This window comes from Peromyscus eremicus, unplaced genomic scaffold (assembly GCF_949786415.1).
Source record: "Peromyscus eremicus unplaced genomic scaffold, PerEre_H2_v1 PerEre#2#unplaced_3327, whole genome shotgun sequence".
NCBI classification, from domain to species: domain Eukaryota; kingdom Metazoa; phylum Chordata; class Mammalia; order Rodentia; family Cricetidae; genus Peromyscus; species Peromyscus eremicus.
Window position 1 is genome coordinate 1 of NW_026737561.1, and position 23796 is coordinate 23796.

General features: G+C 44.6%; 1 protein-coding gene across 16 annotated transcripts in view; it reads right to left on the bottom strand.

Moving 5' to 3' along the window:
* Positions 1–783: 783 nt before the first annotated feature.
* Positions 784–23796, bottom strand: part of LOC131902154 (protein transport protein Sec31A) — a 35203-nt gene continuing 12190 nt past the window's right edge. For 2 of the 16 annotated variants that reach the window (XM_059253188.1, XM_059253183.1), the window contains 12 exons: positions 23661–23787; positions 22734–22879; positions 20931–21104; positions 20003–20176; positions 17265–17357; positions 16438–16561; positions 14485–14823; positions 8903–8941; positions 7531–7586; positions 5103–5369; positions 3032–3151; positions 784–900 (listed from right to left, as the gene is read on the bottom strand). In XM_059253188.1, the coding sequence (XP_059109171.1) occupies positions 799–900; positions 3032–3151; positions 5103–5369; positions 7531–7586; positions 8903–8941; positions 14485–14823; positions 16438–16561; positions 17265–17357; positions 20003–20176; positions 20931–21104; positions 22734–22879; positions 23661–23787 (1761 nt within the window). In that variant the 3' untranslated portion in view covers positions 784–798. The remainder of the gene's footprint in view (positions 901–3031; positions 3152–5102; positions 5370–7530; positions 7587–8902; positions 8942–14484; positions 14824–16437; positions 16562–17264; positions 17358–20002; positions 20177–20930; positions 21105–22733; positions 22880–23660; positions 23788–23796) is intronic. The other 14 variants (XM_059253191.1, XM_059253187.1, XM_059253184.1 and 11 more) reach the window with 8 other exon arrangements.

Sequence of the window (23796 nt, forward strand, 5' to 3'; positions counted from 1 at the left end):
GGCTCAGTGGGCAAAGGGGATTGCTGCCAACCCTGACAACCTGAGTTCTATCCCTGGGAGCCACACGGAGAAAGTAGAGAACTGGTCCCCGCAGGCTGTCCTTTTAAAAGGTGTACTTTTTAGAAAAATTGCATCTGTAGCCTTGAACTAGGCAGCTGAGGATGTACTTCTGATTCTCCTGCACCCACCACCTGGCTCGCTCACCACCTCTTAAAATCAAAGTCTAGCACTCTGCCATGGCATCACTCAGTACTTCCCATCCTTTAGAAGAAGACTCTCTTTTGGATCAGTCATAGACCACGCCCCTTCCTATTAGGCCAGCTTGCTGTCCTCTCCAATCTTTGCACTTTTACTATGAACCTCTCAAATGGAGCAGCAGGTGGGTTCAAGAGGACCAACAGTGACTCCTTGCTGTGGGTTCTCTTCACAGTCACACAACATTACCCTGACCACCTGGTGGTGACATCTGGTTTTGCTTTCTGTATCAGCTGTTTTGGGAGAAAAAAATCAGGAGTCTTAGACTCCAGAGACAGATGACAGATTCCTTCTCTAGTCCACAGAGCACCTGGCTTGTCTCTGGTCTCTGATACACGGCTGTGAACATGAGCGGCAGGCCAGCACAGTCCTGGCCCAGCACAGTCCAGTCTGTATTCTCTCTTGGGTTGTCTCTCCCATCCCACATAAATGAGATTCGGAAAGCCCTCTCTGTAGCTGTCCTGGCCACTGACCCTCCACACACTGTATGACAGTGCTGACGAGACGCTTTCTTTATAGCCACGAGAAAGAACTGACTGTCATCTACCCCCCGACCCCCCCGGAAAAACTTACCGTCTGTTCCCTAAGCTTGTCATACAGAAACTCCAGGCGTTTGCTGGCATCGTCTAGCTTCCTCTTGGTTTGCTATAGGACAGGAAGAACAGGCGTTACACACGAATCTTCCGATGCTATTACTGTGGAGGCAGCATGACCACAAGCTCGAACAGGTTGCTGGAACAGCCATTAATGATCTACTGAAGGCAGGGAGGGATGAGCACAAAACGGGTTTTAAGTAGGTTTCATGTGGATCACCAACTCCCCTGACGAGGAGTGCCATGTACACCTTGTGACATGTTCAAAGGCCTTGGGCAGCAGCAAAGGATCAGTGTCACCGAAGAGGACAGTGACGGGAAATTATGTGTGTAAAAAGGAAACATAGAGGAGGAACTGTGGATTCTCTCTCTTACCTTTCAAAATTCCTATTTACACACTTCCCAACATCTGCTACGATTACTCCTGCCTCGAGTTTCTGGCATTCAGATCACTAGGAGGAGGTGGGTGGGGTGAGAGCTCACCAAACATGGACCACACCCTGGGGTTGATCCCCAGACCTCCTCCCTCCAAAGAGGATGACCAGAGGGAAACAGACTTAAATGAAGGTCACTCTCCTGCTTCAATGCACACACTCCTACGTGTATAGCCAAAAACTTTCGAACAGTAAAATTAAAGGTTTTAAAAATAGAATATGATAAATGACCAGCCTTAGAAAAAAATCTCATCATTTTTATTGAATATCTACCATGTCCTATACTGGAGACAGAGACTTACATATCAAAAATTCTAATAAATGGGAAAATACTAAATAATCGCAGTACTTTTACGGTGACTGGCAGTGTTGGGGAGCTGGCTGAGGGCGGAAGGGGCAGCAAGCCCAGGTGCCGGGGGTGCGGGCAGGAGTGAGTGCCCAGCCTGCGAATCAGCCAAGGGTGAGGCCACTCAGGGCAGCACTGCATACTAACTGTGCTGCACAACTATGTGTGAATAAAGGGGAAGAAGAAATCCGCATTATACAAGTGACTCTCACTGCTAAATGAAGGGAACTTTGTAGACAGGAGCCCCATGGTCCCCGCTCAGAGGTAGTTACAGACAGACAGCTGGGCAGGCCAAGAGGGCTAACTGCAGAAACAGAGCTGCTCCTCCTGTTCTTCACCCAGGGCTCCTAGGTACGCAGAAGGAAGGAGTTCTGGAGACAGAGTAGGTTGGACTCAACACCAGCTGATGAGATGAGCCATATACTGCATCCTCCTCACCCTCACTCACGCCTGAAGAAGTACTGGAATTCTGCCGTGGCCTCACTGAACACCCCATATTTGGAAGACTGTGCACAAGACAGCGTCCATTTGGCTCTCGGCTTCATTTGCCCCCTAGTGTCGACCTGGTCTTTCTATCACTCCCAGAATACCAGGGCTGAGGCCTCTGCGGACATTTTCAATACAGAACATGGCTTCCCACTAGGCTGGAAAAGACTGAACAAATCAACACCCATGTCTGAAGAAATAACAAATCCCAGAGGCTAACTTCTCATTTTCAACAGACAAGCGGCCAATGGCTTAACAGACATTTTCTGTGCTTGCTGGTACAAAATCAAACTTCATTTCCCACAGGGCCAGCTTTATGGGCTCTGCTGCCAACCCAAAGGCATCCTATGCAGTTATGCTGACCATGGCCACATCTCCAGTACTGACGACTCCCAAGCAGCAGCCCCCTGGCCTGTCACTGCTGTGCCCTACATCTGCATGGGAAAGAAAGGTCAGCAGACGACAGGCACTCAGCTTGTAGGCTGAGAACCCGGAGCAGGCTGTTCTTCACCTCCCCTTTCTTATCTGGGAGAAGAATGAAGACCCCATCACAGGGTTGTTACAAAGGTTAAATGTTCACTAATCTGAGTAAACCAAGTGCTAGCTTTATTACCTCCAAGACACACAATTTGTAGGACTTGGAACAATAATGAGGGAACACTAAAAGGACTTTAAAAAAAAGATGTAAGATTTTTTACTGTTTTATGTGTATACGTGTTTTGCCTACATGTATGTACACCACATGTGTGCAGTGCCTTCAGAGGTCAGAATAGGGTGTCAGATCCCCTGGGAGTGGAGTGACAGACAGTGATTAGCTGCCATGTGGGTGTTGAGAATGAAACCCAGGTCCTCTGCAAAAGCTCTCCAGCCCCAGGTTATATTTATAATTAAGTCAACCATGACAGAGAAATACATACAGGATCCGTGGCTGAAGAGAGGCAGCGCTGGATGAGATCCTCAAACGTGGTCTTGAGGATGAGGTGCTCATCTGGAATAGGTTTCTTGGTAATTTTCTCTGCTGGCAGAGCCTGCACGTGCTGTAAGAATTAGTGGTATAAAAACAATCAGAAATGACCAGGAGGTATTTTATATACAGTCTTGAGTCTATGGGAAAGAGAGAACCAATCACCTTAGAGACAGATCAGTTAAAAATACAGTGAAGATTTCATGTGTGAAATCACCCAGGATAAGATACTAGGAGGAAGCGCCAGCACTCCTTGGGCAGCTGGATCTGCAGAAGCAGAGGGCTGGGGCTCTAGCTGTGTGGTAGAATGCTTGTCCAACGAATGTGAGGCCTGGGATCCATCCCTATCCCTTGTCTTCTCCTCTCCTCTGCTCTACCCCCTCCCCTCCCCTCCTCTTCTCTTCTCTTCTCTCTCTCCCTCTCTCTCCTCTCTCACTCACACACACCTTGAAGTAACTGACTAGTCATATACTGAGTCACTTATTTTTGTTTATCCTAGCATTCTTCTATTCATTTGCTCCTTTTTCGCTCATTTTGTTTTTTGAGACAGGGTTTTGATGTACAACCCAGGCTATCTTGAACTCGTGGTGATTCTAACTTAGCCTCCAAAGTGCTCGAACTGCAAGTGTGTACCACATCTAACTAACTACTCTCTGACTCTTCTTAAAGTGTGCTAATTGATTACAAAAGACTGCAAGATTAGGCTAGAGGGTAAGACAGAACAGATCACGACGTTGCTAAGAACAAAGACAAAAGGGTAAACGGGGACTCCAGTTTCTTACACTTTTACTCATCAGTTAATTCTCTCATTCACACAGTAAATGCCAGGCAACATGCACCAGGACTAGCTACTCACTGGTGAGCCAACATAGAAATGATCTCAGACTAAGGAAGTTCAGAGGCCACCGGGAGAGAAGCAAAGCTTAAAAATGTAAACTACAGTAAGTCGATGCTTAGGGGGACTAAAAGTCACTAAAACTCAAATCTGACCAAAGGGAGGGAATGCACTTCAGAAACTTATAGAAGACAAGCAGGCTAACCACTTGAGGAGGTAACGAAGCATCCCAGACAGAGGGAGGAACATGCAGAAAGGAAGGATCACGACCACATAAGGGACCAGACGGAGGCCAATGTGGTTGGAGCAGAGAGCAAGGAAAACGGATAATGGTGACTGTTGGTACTTATCCATTACCAACTGGAAGCTGTAATGTTCTAGCCAAAGGGGAGGTAAGAACCAACTCAGATGATGCAACCTGCAGTACTGAAAACTTCTTCAGGCAGGATGATCTCTCAACAACCATCCACATGTTCTAAGCTCAGGCAGGACTTCGTTCCATTTCCTCACAGTGGATACTGACCCACGCTCTTCATATGTTTATGTACAGGTCAAGACATCTTTGTCTTTCTAAGTCTCACTTGGAAATGTATTAGGAGTTCTTAAACTTCTGAGACGCTGACAAAGTATAAATGTGTCTCGCCATCTAGAGGTACGGCTAGCTTAGCAGGGTTTTTGGGTTTGTTTTTTTTTTCCCCCCCAAAGAAAGAGTTTCTCTTTGTAGCCCTGGCTGTCCCTGAACTCAAGAGAGCTATCTGCCTGCCCACGCCACTGAGTGCTAAGATTAAAAAGGTGTGTGTCACCATGCCCAGCTTGGCTTAGCAGGTTTTAAGCAAACACATCAAATGACGTAATGCATAACATTTTTATTTAACATGTTAAGAAAAGCCTATAAACCAGCTTTTACTTAGCGACCTCAGATGTAGAGAAGACCTTAAATCCAACCTTAAATTTTGTACTGACTAGATTAAGACTATAATTACCGCGACGTAGTAAACATACACTCCGAAAACGGATAATTCTTGTCTCAAAAGCTTACATATAATCATGTAATTGAAAAATAATATACATGTGCACGATCAATCTCTTAAAATGGAGTTGCTGTTTTGAAAACACCATGGGTAGAACCATGTAAGAAACATGCTGAAGCGAGCCATCTTCCCAGGCCACGTCTACAGATTTATGTTACCTGGATGGTGTTTCCAATAGGAGCTCCCGGGGCCCCTTCAATGTTGGGCTTTGAGAAAGATGGTGGCATGCCTGCTTGACCAAGAGGCTGCTGGACGCCATGGAAGGGCTGGCCACTTGCAAGGTGCGGTGGCTGTGGGAAGGAGGCCTGGCTTGACAGCGGCCCTGGAGCTGAAGGCTGCTGCTGCAGCATCTGGGACTGGGGATCACCGCAAGGGTTCATGATTGGTGATGTAATGGGAACAGGAGGCGTGAAGTTTTCAGGCGTCTTTTAAAAGATGGAGGGGAAAAATTAAAACACCAAAACTAAGAATAAAAAGGAAAATAATGTTTTCTTAGCTAATAAAACTAAAGGCCTTAGAGTACCTCATAGTTAAATTTTCTTTGCAGTACAACACTTTCAAATGAAACTTTATGCAGAATCGCAGGGTAAAACATCAATGTAGACCTAGTGTGGCTAACGTGGGTGAGGAATACACCTAAGAGCCAGCTCCCTGTCATCTCATACAGTCACCAAAGCCATGGCCTTTTCGTCTAGCAGTACAGGAACCAATATGTCAAAATGTGTGCTCATGTGTGCATGAGCATATTAAATGACAATAGGACGTAACTCCAATCTCATAAATCACTAAGTAGCTATTACTAGGTACTGAAAACAGCAAGTTAGGTTTCTGGTTATTATTAACCTTTTGTTAGGGCTTCCTTACTAACTTAATGTCTTCTAATTTTATGTTCTAGCCTCTCAATATTATACTTGGGGGAAAGAAATCACTAAGAATTTACAATATATATAGTCTCAAAGAAAGGAAAAGAAAAATACCATTTTGTGTTCATATTACTGACACTGTATAACAATTATTGACATATAAACAATGCTAACTACAGGGCATTTCTTCATTTAATATTGTGACAGGGACAGCAAAATGGTTGGTGGTTAAGGGCAACTGCCACCAAGCCCAAGGACCTGAGGTCAGTCTCTGGGCCTCACATGGGTGGAAGGAAAGAACCAACTCTCTACAAGGTGTTTTCTGACTTACACACACACATTGTGGCGTGTGCATGAGTATGTGACACACATACACACACACTCAAGTGCTTGTGTGCACATGGAAAAACATCAGTAACTTATTTTTAAAAAAATATTGGGAGGGGCTGGAAAGATGGCTGAGGGGTTAGAGCACTAACTGCTCTTCCAGAGGACCCAGATTTAATTCCCAGAACCCACAGGCAGCTCACAACTGTCTGTAACTCTAGTTCCAGGGGATCTGACATCCTCACACAGACATACATGCAGACAAAACACAATCATTAAAAAATATTGCAAAAGAAAATCTAAAATGTAATTATAAATTTCACTGATTACAAAATACAATCATGATTATTGCTAGAACTCAAATAATCAAGAGCCCAGTGTGAAATCCTGTTTCCTGCTGCTTGAGGTCTGTAGGAAAGTGATAACCTGCCTTACCAGAACAACCTGTCACCAGAACAAGATTCTCCCGGGGGTGGGTACAGGTGGAGAGGTCAGTTGACACAGTCTCACTACAGGGTCAAGCCAAGACTGGCCTCAGACTCTGACCAGTAGTTGGGATCTGGGCTGTGTTTCCAGGCCCCACCTCACAATGCATCTGATTTTACACATGCAAGCTAAATCATGTGTAGACATAGATGGTAAGTAGGAAATTCTTCCTAAAAGTTCACTTGTGGACACAGTTTTGCTTTATTCCACATGTGCTCAAAACTAGTTCAGGCCAGATCAGGCTTTCTAATCTAGTACTTGTTCAGCTAGAATCTGTCCAAGTTTGGTGGTCACTAAGGAGAGGAGAAACTTATTCCATTGTTCAGAGTGGGATACCTGTGCAGCTCAATCAAAGTGGAAGCCCTAAGTGGCTAATGAGTTGCTAGATGCATTGTTCAGAGAGGGAGTGTGGACATGGAATGTGCAGGTAAGCATCTCAGGCTGCCAAGAACATGAGAAGAGGAAATGTAAGCTCACCCCAAGCTGAGTCCCAGGTTCCTCAGCCATTCCCCATGTCTGCCTGCCTCAGCCTCCCAGGTCCTCCACACTGAACTGAGTATGTGCCGCCCTCCTCAGTACAGGGGAAGGCTTGAACACATTCTCTATTTCCCCTCCACACTGAACTGAGTATGTGCCGCCCTCCTCAGCACAGGGGAAGGCTTGAACACATTCTCTATTTCCCCTCCACACTGAACTGGGGTGTGTGCCACCCTCCTCGGCACAGGGAAGGCTTGAACACATTCTCTACCTCCCCTCCTTTTACCACTGCTTAGAGATGGGTTTTCTGGAGATAAACTGTGCAATGCATTTGACATGCATTAACCTGCAAGCTCTGCCTTTAAAAGGATCAGTCAAGTGTGGTGTGCTCTGCATGGCTATAGACGATCTAGACAGAGAACTTTTCCATTACCTTCTTCTTCGGTACTCTGTTCAAAGCTGGAGGATCATTCCAACCATTCTGAGGACCTAGAACAGACAACAGAAGACATTTTCCTTCAAAATCCTGAAAGGAAGAAAATGATTCATCTTACACTTAGAAATTCTCCTCAACAGTGAGGTAACTGCCATACGGGCTTTACCAATCAGCAAGGGTCACACAGGGCATGCCTTCGTAGGCAGCATGTTTGACAGTGACACTGCTGACAGAGAAGGGACTGTCGTCCTAAGTTGAGGCTGAAGTCCTTATGTTAACAGGCAGAAGCCTCCAAAGGCAGCTCACTCTCCTCTGCAGATCAGGGGCACAGATCAGCGAGTGTGCTGCTGCAGAGTGTCCGTCATCCTGGACAGACGAAGACGACTAATGGGAAATGCACTGCAGCAAGCACATCACAGACACTCAACTCAGTGCTCTTAAAAAAGGGTGAGTGCCCAGGTCAAGCAGCAGCTCAACAGTGGAATGTCCGCGAGAACAGGAAGTCCAGGTTCCATTCCCAGGACCACACGGCAAACGCCAAAAACCCAACAGCGCTCAACTATATAACAGCGGTAATTCTCACAGTTTCCTGTCTTATGAAACTATAGACAACTACAGTATGTTTCGTCAGAAACTGGAAACCCAGTACCCCAGCATCTCCAAGTAAAAGTGGCCATCAGTACTCTTGTTTTAGTGCCAGTACCTTACACAGCACGCTGGAAGCTGACAATTTCCCAGTTAGGATGAGGTTACGTCACACCTCACTATGGATACAGATGGCTGCTAAAGCACAGGTGTGTGAGAGAACATGTGAAGATGGACAGTGTGTTTTCCTCAGGATTTCCCCCTTGCCAGATAAGCTGATACACATACTAAATCACAACAACATTGCTTAGCACACCAAAGGAACTGGTTCATGCTTAATGCTACTGAACATGGTCAGCTCTTTTCCTGAACATGGTGGACTTAGCTGCTTTGCTTTTTAAACAGAACTTACTTCCTACAAATTCACCTGAGACAGGAGGCTGAATGGGGAGGGCTTCGAACATTTAGGAGCTGGTCACAAGCTACTGAGTCACGTCTAACATACCATCACACAGGAATCATTCAAATCTCTCCCATCACCTCATACTCTTACCTGCATAGAGCAATCTGTCATATTCATAGAAGACACACGGCTTCTATGATTGAAAGCTGTGAGTCATCATACACATGCAATCACTTCTAAAATTTGATTCAATTAAGAAGCCAAATAAAAATGATACCAATCAGATTTAGGGTAAGTTCACATGCATTATTGTTCATGTCCATTCATTAGCTGTATTTAATGATTAAAGTATTTTAAAGGTATGTTTTACAACCAATTCACCTTCCAATACAGAAGCCTGGTCTTGGAAAGACTGATTTTCTGTAGATAAAATGTAAAAGTCACTTAGACAGCATTATGGAAGACATTCTAAGCTCAAATTATCAGGTTATACTTTTTCTTCCCTGCTTAACAGCACTCAGAAAATACAAATGCATTGCAAAGGAACAAAACTTACTTTACAATTTTTAAAATTTAGTTCTTACAAGGTCTCTAATTATATAGCCTGGACCGCTCACAATGTAGCCTAGGCTGCTCACTCTGTAGTTCAGGCTGCTCACTATGCAGTCTAGGCTAAGTTCAAACTCATGATCCTCCTGCCTTAGCCTCCCCCCTCCCAAGTTCCGGAATTACAGATGTGCACTACCACATGTGCCCTAAAGCTTACTTTTAAATCAAGTGATGTGAAACGTCTTCTGTCCGATTAAGCAAGCCCTGTGTTTCTTTGGGTGAACTCCTTTAAGTTGTACAATACAATGAACTCTTACACAGCACTTCCCCTCTGACTATGCTCTCTCTCTACGAGAGGTTTACCCTTCATTTAGAAGCCAGTGGCCCCAGTCCTTGTCCTAACGGCTTCTCTGTTTGACCAGCATTTCCCAATATGACATCTCCTTACGCCATATGGCACCAAGTGTTTTCACGCTAGCATCACTCAAAGCTGTGAACCAAGCTGACTGAGAACTTTGCTAAACTAGATTCTAACTTGTGAGGTTAAGACAGGGCCTGACGTTATCTTCCCAGAGAGTTCCTAGGTGACACCAGTGTTGTTGTGAAGCCTCCAGCACTGGAGCAGGAGCAAACAGTCTGACCACACGCCCTGTCCCCGTCAGGTACTCAGGGTCAGGCCGGCCTGGTGCAGCTCAGAAGCATGAAGGTAGCTACATTCATCTGCACACAGCCTTTCAGAGTGCACCAGCTTCACTTGGCAAGGGAAGAGCCAAGAGAAAACAGCAATTAAAAAGGTGAACTCAACTCCGTGTGTGCTTCACCCAAGACACACACATCCTTGAGAAAGCAGGCAGTAGGAAAGGATCCCACAGCCTGAGATCTATTGCTCGGAAGATGACTCCAGTCTTTACTGACATGTTTTCCTTACAATATGGCTTCCAAATGCAAGCCAATTTCTTCATCTAGGGTTTAACTGAAGAAAGAGTGATCAATGCTGTCTATAAATGTTTACATGATGACTATACCATACAACCTAACTCAAACCACAGTTAGCCAACGTCTGGAGAGTCACTGTGTATTCGGTAAGGAGACCAGCCTGGTTCCAATTACAGATGCACTGTCTGCGCCCCAGACCTCAGCATCTGGGCTGGGATACCACAGCCAACACCTCCAAGTACCAGAAACAGGCTGGATGTGAGCTTCTTTGAGGAGTGTGTCAGCAATATGCCCTCTTCTCACCCTCTTGACAGGAAGGGACAGGGGACAAAGACTCTTCCAAGCAGAAGCCTGGGGACTGGCTTTCACCAAGTAGCAGCACGAAGAAGTCTAGGGAGAATTTTCACATGACCCCTTAGTGGCGACACAAAGGTCAGAATGAAGTCAGAAATTCAAAGTTAGCAGTGAACTGGAATCAAATCAGAATCAAGACTCTCAAGAGAGCAGCCAGTTCTCCAGCTTGAATGAGGAACCAGGAGACACGGGCAGTGAGGCAGTTTGCTGAGGAGGGAAACCCGTACAATCATCAAGCCCTCTCCCGTTAGATGCTCGCTGACTCTGCCTAACATCAAATCATGCAATGTTTAAACGTGTTCTGTTTCAATAAGTCCTGGCTAAACATTTTCTCAAGTTAATACACAGTTTCGGCTCAGCCACATTCTACTGTAAAAATCTGGTGATTAACTTAGCGTTCCTGCATGTGGGTGTACCATAGCTCACATGTGGAAGCAGGAGACCCGTGGGAGTGCTGAAGCAGGGTCTCTCTTGTCTTCGTCCCTGAGTCTCACTGCGGGCTAGCTGGCCCACCAGCTTCACAGGTTCTGGAGAACTCAGGCTGTGGGACTTGCACAGTCGACACTTTTTACCAGAGACATGGCCTAGTCCTCAACCCTGTCCAGTCCTGCCCTCCACTGCCCACCTCTCTGTCTTTCATGAGTGGGAACTGAACCTCAGCTCTAGCTTTTCTTTTTTTTTTTGCTTTGACAGTTTAAATAATTATTTAAACATGACATTTTACAAACACAACTTAACTGATCTCTACTTTACAGAACTCTACAGAACAACTCCCTTTCTCTATAAGCCCAGCATGACATTTTTAAAGGGGTCACAAGATTGACTGTTACAATGAGAAAGATAAAGAATCCTTGAAACCATTGTTCAAAATAAAAATAAAAGCACTCAGAGAAAAGGATGTCTCTCCTGTGCCTCTCCTTCATGTGAAGGACTAACTAAATCAAGGACTATGACTGGACTAAGGAAAGTCCCGTGAAAATAAGCAACATCAAGTACATGACTCCATTTTGAACAAATACAGTAATGTCCACCCAAAGACAGCTTCATCATAGCTTATAGACCATTTATCATAAAATAATTTTTGAGTAAAATTCTAAAGCCTTCATAGTTTTCAAAGTGTTTTCTCTTAGGAAACCGCTTTCTCAGACCTACACCGCTTTCTCAGACCTACACCGCCATCACTTCACCACAGGGCGGGGGGGGGGGGGGGGTGGTGGTGGTGGTGGTGCGGAGGGCGGGGGTGGGTGGGGTGGGGTGCGGAGGGCGGGGGGGGGGGCGGGGGGGGGGCGGCGTTTGTCTTGCCTCTAACTCTGCTAATCTGTCCGCAATCTCTCCTGCAAGGACAGCTCCAGGTTACTGACCCTGAAGTATCGCTTAGCAGTTCAAAATCTCTCACTAGACTATTATTTTCTTACTGTATGAACTATAAACTCCTATCCTAGTACATAAGGCTCTTCAAAACTTGACACAAAACTTGACACAGAAATCTTATTTCCTAGCATATAACAGGAATTCTATTCCCTAGAAATATACTGTTGTTTTCTGCCTATTTCTTTCTGCGATAATTCCAATTACAGATTAAACAGGTCTCATTAAGAACAACATCCATTTCTCTGAGCCTTTGGCACACACACTCATATATTAACAGAAAGCTTAATTCTGCAGGATCTAACAGGAATTTTATCCACTCGCCAACTGGAATTTCTAAACCCCAAACAAACCCATGATCCAAGACACACTACAGTATGACAAAATTTCGGTCACAATTACATAACATCAACAAAAACTTTAGGAAATCCACAATGAAAATATGGTGAAGTAACTGTACAAAGAAGGTTAATATGGGGGGGTTAACAGGCAGCAGGGCATACCCAGTGCATGCTGAGTACAGGGATGTTAGTCTGGTTCTTCTTCCATTAGCCATTCTGTCTCTCAGCCAGATTAGAACAATTGTACAGCGCCCATAACCTCACGGCAAAATGCACTTTGGTTAAGGAGGAAAACAATGCTGTGCAAATATTTATTTCCTATTATAAAGTGACAAATGCCCCAGCAGTGGTGTGGGGAATTTCTGTAATTCCACTGGGAAGCATCCATCACTAACATCAGAACTCTGACACAGGCTGTGAAGACACAGACCCGGGCGCGCCCTATTGAGACTATTCTCGAACTCAGAAAGCAATGTGCACACTCCTGAGACTGTTCACAACCCCCAGGGAGCTCTAGTCTCCTCATCTACAATGTTAACAAGACAGAGAATTTCTGTTTCTTGGGTGTGTGAGGACCTAAACACAAAACATACAGCGAATGCTAGAACATGTCCAAGACATTTAATAAATGTGAATTCCCCTTCTACTTCCTGTACTACTTTTTAGAGGGATTTACTTGAACTCACACTACCTTTGAATTAAGAATCATATCCAGCTACTCTGAATGGTTGCTAATCTAGGCTTACAGGGCATTTTTGGAACTCTATGAGCTGGCACTCATTTCTAAACGATCAAACTACTAATGTGTCTGCAGTGTATTACTAAAATGTGTGTGGCTGGCTCCCCTTATATGTAGTTTTGATTTCCACAGTCAACTTCAGTCCAAATTTATTAAATGGAATATTAAGAATTTGTAAGCAGTATTTGTAAAATAAACAATGAAAGCTTTAAAATCCTGCATCACTGAACAGCCTGATGCTGTTTAGCTGTCTTACCTCACTTTGAGACAGAAGGGTGCAAGCTGTCCTTTGTCTGGCATGTCCACACTGTCTATGCACCCACCTCCTAGTCAGTGGGCTGCCCTTTCAGTCAGCAGAGCACCTCCAGTGCAGAGCACCTAGTGTAGAGCACCTACAGTGCGGAGCACCTCCAGTGCAGAGCACCTCCAGTGTTCACGCCTACACATCCCTTCCCTCACTCAACACTGGCCCCAGAGCGCACAAAGTACTGACACTGACGAGCTATGGCACTTTGCTGTCTGGTTTGGAGTTACAGCTAATCTCCTATTACTCTTAACTACTAAACTGTTCTATCACACATGGGCTGGCAGTAGGTGGTAGTAGGTGGTACTGAGCACCCACTGAGCTTCCACAGATAAAGGGAAGACAACTAAGTGTCTAAAACCCCGAGAGTGTGTAATTTTCGTTCTCTGGATGTCAATATTACATATTAGAGAAGGGAAGAGAGGTGTGTTTATAATTCTAAGACCCATTTCATATAAGACTTTAGAAGCAGTAATATTTAAAAAATGTTTCATATCCACATTTATTGTTGTATTTATTTGAAAAGAATGTTTCTACCACATACCTAGGATAAACTTTTATCAATCTGAGTTACAGCTAGCATTAAAACCAGCCAACTATAGAACAGACTCTCCAGAACAGCTTCAGGATTAGGGGCTGACCAAGTCTCACTTCAAGCTTTTGTCCCACTAGTCTGAACATCCATTATAATCGGAAAAGAAAACTCAATTGCTGATGTGGACAGAGGCCTTACTTTAGGGTTTTCTTTATTTGTGTAGTGGAGGGCAGAGGACAACCTCCAGGAGTCACTTCTGTCCTTCTATTCTCCATCACGGGTCCCGCTGGGATCAAACTGATTGTCAGGCTTGTAGCAAGTGAACACTTTACCCACTGAGCAGCCTGCACGCCCCAGGGCAGTTTTAAAATCAAGAGCATTTTAAGAACACTGAGCGCACTTCAGCTCAAGTAAAGAAATGAAGGACTCTAATGAAGGACCGCTTAGTGGTAGATCACTTAGCTAGCACATGTGAGGCCTAAGTTCAATCCAGGATGCCCCTGTCCCCCACAAAAATTCAAGTTCTGCATTTCACATGACGGTATCAACTAAATCTGATTGTAACTACCATTTCTTGTCAACTAATTTTCTACCTTTCAAAGTAAGTTAGCAGCAGGCTACACACTCTTAGCATTTGGAAGCTCTAGACTAAGGTTTTCCTCGTTTAGCAGCTGACGTTCATTATGGGAGGCTCACACTCAGACAGTTTTAGAATGTTATAAAAACTCAAGCAGTACCTCACATTACTCAGCTCACAGACACTTGCAAAGAATGCCCCTCCACCCCCCCTTGTGCTCATGAAACAGGGGGCCCAAGCAATCCCTTCCGAGCGCAGACCTGTTCTCTGGGAGGCAGGCAGCTCACTGGCAGCAGGCGGTGTACCTGTTGTTCCCGGAGGCAGTGCGTAAGCTGAAGATGATGGAGGAGCTCCTGGTCCGCCATGCTGGAAGGATGCTCCAGAGGAAGGGGGAGGGGGGAAAGAAGCAGCAGAGTTGGAGGTAGGTGAGGAGGCTTGCTGTGCTGGGTACATCTGAGGCTGCCCAGAATAGGAAGCGGCAGGGGATATGTACGGGGTGTTAGAGTAAGCGTTAGAAGCAGGAGGAGCAGCAGGCTGCTGAAGTCGGTAAGCTGCTGACCCCCCTGTTCCGAAGGAATACTGCTGGGCTGGCTGGTAAGCTACATCAGGGGAAGAAACAGAGGTTTTAATTAGTTACATGTTTATTCAGACAGAAGTAGGGAAAAAAGTAATCTCATCCTAGAGAGATGACTTTAAACATTACTGTTAAAACAGTAAGACCCAAACCTAAGACTGAGGACTGGGGATGCAGCTCGGTGACAGAGCACTTGCCTAGCATGGGAAAAGCCCTGGCTTCCATCTCCAGCACCTCAAGAAGAAAAACATTAACAGGAAAACCACCATCCCTAGAATACTGCTGCTGGTGATGAAGTCTTCTGAGACTTCCTGTGAAGACTGCAGAGACAGCTAGCAACCACCAGATGGAGCCATGCAGGACGTCTGCACCCAGAGCATGTCCTTTTCTTGAAAACCCTATAGTTTCAAGAACGTTTTGGTAGCTCAAGACTTCAACTTTCAACCCGAACCCATCCTGGGAGATCCCAACAGCGCCACATTCTGCATGAGCAGGGCAGGGAGGGGCATCTTCAGTGTACCCCCTCCACCTGTCACCCACAAACAGCTCTGGGGAGCACTGCATAGAAAAGGTGTCCTGTGAAGAACCCAGCAGGCCAGAAGGCCCTTGTCAGGATCAGTTCTTATGTGGGGCATCTCCGTTTGTACAGTTGTTTAACCTTACAACTGTCCCCTGATATTATTTAGGCCCTTTATTCTTAAGTTGTAATAGTTGTTTAATAATTTTACCCTTAAGATTTTTATTTAGGTTCTTTATTCTTAGTTATAAAACAGTAGTTTGGGTTTTTTTTTGTTTGTTTGTTTTTCTTTGGTGATAAGGTCTCTCTACACAGCCCTGGCTGTCCTGGAACTATATAGACCAGGCTGGCCTCAAACTGAGATTTGCCTGCCTCTGCCACCTGAGTACTGGGATTAAAGGCACCCACCACCACATCTGGTTGTATTTTTATTTTTTCAGTGTAGCTGCTCTCTGTCAAGGTCCACAGAATATACAAACCCAAGAGTGGACACTCACATAAACTATGGGATTTGACATGCTAGAACAGCATCATTTGTTCACTGCTGCAAAACATACCAGTGTGGAGCAGGGTGCAAAGAGTATGTATAAGTGAGCACACGCAGGTACTCTGCACTTTCTGCTCAATTTTGCTGTGAACCTAAATTTACTCTTTAAAAGTCGACACTAAATAAAGTCAACAATAACAATAAAATGGAAAAACAACAGCAACAAATGTTCCATGAACCAACTCCTCACAACTGTGGTTTGTGTCATGTTATCTGAAGAAAAACAATATATACTGATAATTTCTACAGCTCTGTTTCTCTATTCTGAAACCAGACACACTATTTATTCTCTTTAGCAGGTCTATGCACGACTCAGGAATGGAGCACTGTTCTCAACAGGATGAAACAAAAGCTGCTTCCCAGCACTGACTCTGGACTCTCTGTCTGCTCCTCGCCCTCTCCCCTGGCGCTGGAGACTGAACACTGCAAGTACTCTAGCACTGAGCTACATCCTAGCGTCCCACCCCCCATCCCCCAATTTTATCTGTCAAAGCTGATTTGACCATGGCTTTGTTGCCGCTAAGTAGCTGAGGGAGGGCAGGCCACTGTGAAGACTCCAAGGGTCCATTACTTACGCTGTGGCTGTGGATAAGGTGGTAGCTGGCTGTGCATATGACCTGGAGATGTAGGCAGCGGAGCAGCGGGGTTTGGATTAACATTGCCATGCATTATGAAACCTGGAGGTGGAGGGTTTTCTCCCTAGGAAATGAGAATAGAATAAAAAGGAAGATTATATTTGGGACCAAGAACATCATCACGGTCTTGTAACCTCTGAAATGGAATTGGTGTTTATTTTTTTGTAAGCTACTATATAAGAAAGTTGCATTTTGTCTGTACTATCTTCCTGAGAACACCCCCATTTTTCTAGGCGACACATTCTGAGTGATTTAAAAAGTCCAAAGTAACTGCACTGAATGGCAAACGCCAACAGCCCCACAACAGGCTCAATAACACTGTGGTCATGTGCTAACACTAGGTAAGGCACCAGAGTTTTCATCTCTACTAACTTCCGTTTACTACTCCAGACTCCGGAGATAAGTATCATAAAGGGGACTTCTGGTTTTTGATTTCTGAAATGCTTACAAAAAAGAACAAAGAGAAACATCTTCAGTAAAATTCAATTTAAACCGTTATTTGAACCTTGGTTGAGATTTTTCTAGCTCAAGAAATTTAGAACTGCAAAAGAAGAGAAAGGATAAGAAAATAAATTAATTGTCCTAAAAATTGCCACTTGCATGCCATAGGCAATAAAATGCAATGAGCAGGCAGATGGACGCAGAGGAAAGACCAGAGAGAAGGAGGAAGAAGGGCAGAGACTAGATAATCATATATATAATCAGGTAGTAGTTATATATATTGACGCGAGCAGATCCTGCTCAAGGAGGAATAAGGAAGGCTATACCTGTGTGTCAGAGGGAGAGGCTGCAGGTGCTTGGCTGGGAAGGGCAGTAGGAGTTTTGTTACTCCAGGTAGTGACAGTAGGGGCAACTCTAACCTGAATTGAACAAAGAAATACCAATCACAGAAAATAAAAAGTAAAAAACGTTAAAAGAAAAAACAACTCAAAAGGCCTTAGTAGCAAGAAGTAAAAGCAGTAAGAGTTCATGTAGTAAGCGGGTGGGCGACTGCTTCCAGGACCAGCTGGCTCTAAAGGAAACCAGCACAGCAGCAGGAGGGAGGCAGGAGGGCTCAGCGTGAAAACCTCCACCAAAGCACAAGAACAAGGCCATTCAAGAGCATATGAGGAGGGGCTGGCGGCTGGGAGATGGCTCAGTTGTTGAGAGAGGACCAGGCTCGATTCCCAACAACTGTCTGTAACTCCAGTCCCAGGAGATCTGGTGTACATGCAGGCAAAACACCCATAACACATAAAAATAAATAAGCAAATAATAAAAAGAGTAAGGAAGGAAGAAAGGTCCTTTAGGTAGAGAAAGAAGCTACTCTGGGATAAGTAAAATCTTTTCCATGCTACTAGTGATCTGCAACATGCTCCATCAGGCCATTTCACAAGAATTGTATACTTCCTTCTGTCGGAAGATTCAAAATCACATAATCAAAGCATACTCAAGCTGGATATTCAAGATGACTCATCTAGCCCCTGCTTTTACTTAAGACTGTTAAGGTCCACACAGCTCACCGGTAATGGAGTTAAGACTGAACCGGCCTTCCAGTCTCCGGGCAGTGTACCCTCTGTTATACCATGCTGCTCACTCTTAAGTCCTGTCTCAAAGTTTTTCTAAAACCTTTTAAAGCCAGCAAAATCCTTTTTGGTTACAAATCTTTACAGAAACTCCAGTACACACACATAGAAAATAAAGCAAAGCAAAGCTGTGCTGGTTATAAGGAGACAGACTGCTACTAATCCAGCTTCCCTTCCTTCTTCTTTCCTGCCTGCAAAACTATTTTAAAACTCCACCACTGTCCTCACCCATGCAGCGAGAAAATCCTTGTTTTATTTGACTGAAATTACTTGTTTTTCTTAAAATATAAGATTGGTAAAAAGCAAAGCAGATTATTTTGTGATTTTGTTGGGGGTTGTGTGGTTTTATTTTGAGACTGGATCTCGATAGATACCTCTGGTTGGCCTGGATTTGCTATGGACACCAGAATGGTCTCCAACTCAGAGATCCATCTGCATCTGCCTCCCAAGTAAGCGCAAGGATTAAAGGGGTGCACCAGCATACCCACAAAAGGTCCACAGTCTTCACATGCCTTTACTGTTTCTCAGAAAGATAAACCCAAAGAAAGAAAGAATAACTACTGCTTCTTTTCTCCCAGTGTAGAGTAAGTCTTGCTTTATTTAGTACCTTAAGAAACAGCTTAGTCCAAACACAAGGTGACTGAAAATTCTAATCCTGGTTTAGCCTTCAAGCAGCCATGCAATGCTGAGATATGACATTTCTGTGCCTTGAACTCTGCTAGGTCATGTGACATCCCACCTCTCCGATTTCTTGGCCAACATTTTATCCCCATTTACATCACAGGCTTTATAAGTACAACGTCCAGAGGGTAGAGAAATTATATATTTTGTTTACCAAGATAATCCCTACAGCAAGAATATGCCAGGCATTCACAGAAGAGTTGCAATAATTATTTGCCAAATGAATAAAAAATTAGAAACACAGTATTCTAGATAGTAAAGCTATATTCAAATATAATGTGATTATGTTCTGTTCTTAATCAGTTTTGATTAAGGACTGATCCAAAGTCAAAAAAAGGCATGAACTAGATCTAGGCCTCAGGATTTTAGATTTACCTTTCCTATAATGAAAAAATGATCGACCCAATCACCAATATGTTCTATCTGAAATGCCAACTTTGCTATCAATCAAGACTATTTACAATTTATATATATTTTAAAAAAGTATCTTCCATTTAAGAATATGAAGGTAGGGCAGGGTGAGGTGGCACATACTTTTAACCCCTACACTCTGGAGGCAGAGGCAGGCAGATCTTTGTAAGTTCAAGGCCAGCCTGATACACGAAGTAAGTTCCAGGCTGGCCAGAGCTGCATAGTGAGACCCTATCAAAGAGAGAAAGAAAGACAGACAGACTATCTGTTGGTCTGTAAGTACAGTTTCTTTATGAAACGGTAAAAACAGTATAATCACATTTTATGCCACAAACATAAGACTAGATAAAGTGAGTAATCCTGTCCACACTCGACAACACCTTCAGTCAGTTCTCTGCAATGTGTAAGTTGGTCCACTCAAATGTGTCTTTCTGACACTCTTGACTGTGTGGATACAGAGGACAGAGCACACCTACACCAGTGACGCAAAAGAACTGTCAAAAACGACCATCTGAAAAGTCACCAGATCACTGAGCGGGTTATTCATTCTACTACTTTACCTACATACTTGCTTAAATAAGTCCAGTAGAAATTCAGAGAGCAGATAGACATATGTAAGGGGGGACTGGCCACTCTTTCTAGGGACAGTAAAGCTAATTTCAACCAAACCTACAACAACTGCATGAGAGGTGATTTTGAGAAGCAGGTCATAAACACGAGTCTCAAGTGCACAGGAAGTGTGACTCTGACACGATAGGCCCTGTCTGGCTTCACTGTGTCTTTTACCAAGCACATCTGGAAAGACGCACACACACAGGTTCCCACATCATCTGGACCATGTCACTCACATGGGGATAATATTGCTGAGTCTGAACTCTGGGCATCTGCGGGTGGCCAGCACTTGGTCCAGGTCTACCCTTGGCCAGCGGCTGCCTCTCATAAGGACTTTTAGATGACTCCTGTCCTGGCACGGGCTTCCCTTGTGCTCTGCAGAGTCTGTCACGAAGCTGTACAATATTTGGCTGTGGGAAGCAATGGAAGAAAACAGAACTGTTAATTCACCCAGCTGTATGATAGCATGATGATTTCTTAAAGGAATCTGATCATTTAAGAGACCCCCTCCAAAATTCCTATGTTGAGTTTCTACTGCATCGTCAATATTGTACCTGTGAGTCAACACCTGGTTTCTGACACTGAGACACAGTGCAACTTGTAACTTCACTGAGGCAGGGCTTTGAACTATGGCTGCTTCTTGGTTAGGACACCCATTCAGTGTCATATCATTGCTGTTCTTTGGTTGTATTATGGCACAATAACAGCGCTCCCAAATCACAGGGCTACTTTAAACAACACAATTGAAAGAAAGTTCTCCAAAGAGAATCAACTACTGCAGCTAGTGATGGAAAAAGGATCCATCAGATTAAGAGACATTCTTAAAATAATTAAAAGAGAAAGGGATTAAATTCAAACCTGGACCTCATACAGATTCACAAATACATAGATTTACAAAAACTAACCATATATATTGACTATGTATATAAGATTCTTAAAAAAAAAAAAGAAAAAAGAAAGAAAGAAAGGAAGAAAGAGAGAAAGAAAAGAAAGAAAGAAAGAGCCAGGCATGGTGGCACAATCCCAGAAGTACAGAGGCAGAGGCAGGACATCTCTGAATTTGAGGCCAGTCTGGTTTAAAGTGAGTTGTAGGATAGCCAGGGCCCTATCTTGAAAAACTAAACCAAACCAAACCGAACCAAGATGAATTGTCGGCTTAATTACCTGGTTGGTGTTGTCAGGTAGAAAGGCCAAGGCTGCGGCAATGCTACCCTGGGCGGCCAACAAACTGGCATACTGACTCATCTTCTCAGCCAAAAGAGCCCCTACAGTATTCGTGTCCATGGCTTGGGTGAGCTGTACAGCTTTTCGGAGGATGACAACTTTCTCAATCAGATCCTAAATGATAAAATAAGGGAGAAGGAGACAATCAGAGATCCCAACATGTGTGTACGAAAGAAGCAGGAGAGAAACAGTCACTACAATTTCCAAACCCACCAAAAGTCCAGCACCTACCTTCATCCCTATTTGAAAACCATGGGAGAACTGAGTACCATCTGGATGGCAGCCAGTGAGGAGGAAGCCTGTTCCCCATGGACAGCACAGTTAGGAGGAAGAGGAGGAGGAAGCCTGCTCCCCATGGACAGCACACAGGAGGAAGAGGAGGAGGAAGCCTGCTCCCCATGGACAGCACACAGTTAGGAGGAAGAGGAGGAGGAAGCCTGCTCCCCATGGACAGCACACAGTTAGGAGGAAGAGGAGGAGGAAGCCTGCTCCCCATGGACAGCATAGATTATTATTTTCTAAGCATCCTTAACCTGCTAGACATTTGTCCACTGATCTCAAACGGACAAGTATCCAAACTGAAAGTGATGGGCAGATAGATACCCAGCAAGCAGAAGAGGAGTTATGCGCAAACACAACACACCATGGTTCCTGCAGCAACACACTACCACACAGACTCATGACAGAAGCACAGGACCTCCACAGGGGCTCACCACTTGCTTGAGTTAAATGTTCCCCCAAAGGCTGGCACTACTGAGGGGTGGTAGAACCTTTAAGAAGTGGGGCCTTAGGTCACTAGGGGCATCCCTTAAGGGGGCTGTGTGACTAGGTCACCTTCTGTTGCTGGTCTGCTCTCTGTGGCTCAGCCATGTGCTCCTATCAAAATATGTTGCCCTTGCCAGAGGCCCAAAGCCACAGGCCACCCAACCTTAGAACCTTCAAACCATGACCCCAAATAAAACCCTTTTTCTGTAAAAGTTAATCCATCCAGTCATTTCAGTACAGTAATGCAGAACTGACTAATACACAATGTGGTAAAGCTGTGGGCTAATCTTGGGGAGCAGGACTTATGATGGGAGCAGGAGGGAGTGTGTGGAGACCCTCCCTGGCTGCCCTGTAGAAGCCACCAATCCACAAGAGGAAACATGTCGTCTTCTCAGAAGCACTTGAAAGGAAAAGCTTGCTTTTTTTTTAAGACCTGACTTTTAGTCTCAAAAGAATGATCTTTAAAACAATGACTCTATGGATAAATTGTTTTCCCAGAGAGAAAACTAACCACTATATTGAAGTATCTGAAGACTGGGGAAAGCTGAAGTTCTACGGTCCCCACAGTCCGGCTTTCTAGCTTGTATAGTGATTCTAACCTGAGTTCCTGTGTCTTGTACAGGAACTGATCGTAAATATTCTCCTCGGTGCAGGGATGCCTCCTCTTCTCCAGCCCACACTCTGCTGCTGTCTGGCAGAGTGAGGAGCTTGAGAGAAAGCAGCTAAACTCTGGGCTACTACTGTCAATGCTCTGCTACCTACCGGCCCAGTGAGTGCAGAACGCCTCCCGACCTGACTGCCCATCATCTCCCACCTGGCTTCTTTAAAGACACCAATAAACACACACGATGGTCCAGCCAAAGAACTCCTAAGATGACGAAGGCAACGAGCTTCCCAGGACGGAAGTGTTTCTAACTTCACCTGAAGGGAGGTGGGAAGACAATAAGACACGCGCACCCTGAGTGTCAGAACACCAACCTGCAGAGACAGGGGGCTGCTGCCATCTTGAGCTTTGGTCCAACAAGCAACTAGCTTCTCCACATTCCCCGCACAAATATAGCAGAGGCACGCCTGAGTCTGCAGGAGGCTGTCTCCTTCACTTTCGAGCCTGGCTCCCAAAAGATCTGTGAATCGAGAGGAGAACAAGGTAAGACGGCATCTCCCTCACTCTGCTCTGCCTGAGGCTGGAGCAGCTCAAAGGCATGTCAGAGGCCGGGACTCAGTTTTACAGTCAGTGAGAACCAGAAAGAAACACAATCACTCTAAATGTTCAGTGACTATTTAGTTGTTAATGAATGGAGGCGGATAGCATATCACATACTGTATAAGAGTCTCTAAACTACAGAACTGCTCTCCATCAAGTACATTAGAAAAGAACAATAGTGGGAAAATTTGAACATAAAACTCTGCTGGCATATATAGAATACATTGTCAGTGTTGGCTAAATACACTACAAATACAAAAATCCAGAAAAATATAGTGAATATCCACGCCAGCAAGTAAGCTTCTGTGTTTCCCAAGCCACGAAGTTAGCCCTGGCTGTAATGGTAAGTTTTACCCGTTACCATTACTAATTGATCCCAACTAACATTTATTGCGAACTGCATATGTGCCAATTAAAGATGAATAAAATGAGGCTTAGAAAATGGTCTTTTCTGGCTCACACAGCTTGTAAGTAGCAGAGGCCTGGTCTATCCGAAACCACTATCACTGAACAGACTATTTTTAAATGACATATTTTATATTTGCTCTCCCTTCTTTCGTCTGTCTGTCTCTCTCTTCTTACTCAGAATCAGCTAACACTGAGCACAGCCCACCTTCATATTTTGTAATTCTTACTTGAGATTAGACACACACAGACACCCTGCCCCTATATAACAGTTCCACATGGGGCTTACTTCTTACCACACAGGGCTGAGAATTCGTCCGGCTTGGCATAAGTCAACACTGCAGCTAAGGCCTCTCTCCAGTTTTTAAGATCACAGGACTCAACAATCTCCTTCCAGTTCTTCATCACCACTGCAGTGATGAGCTTGGAAAA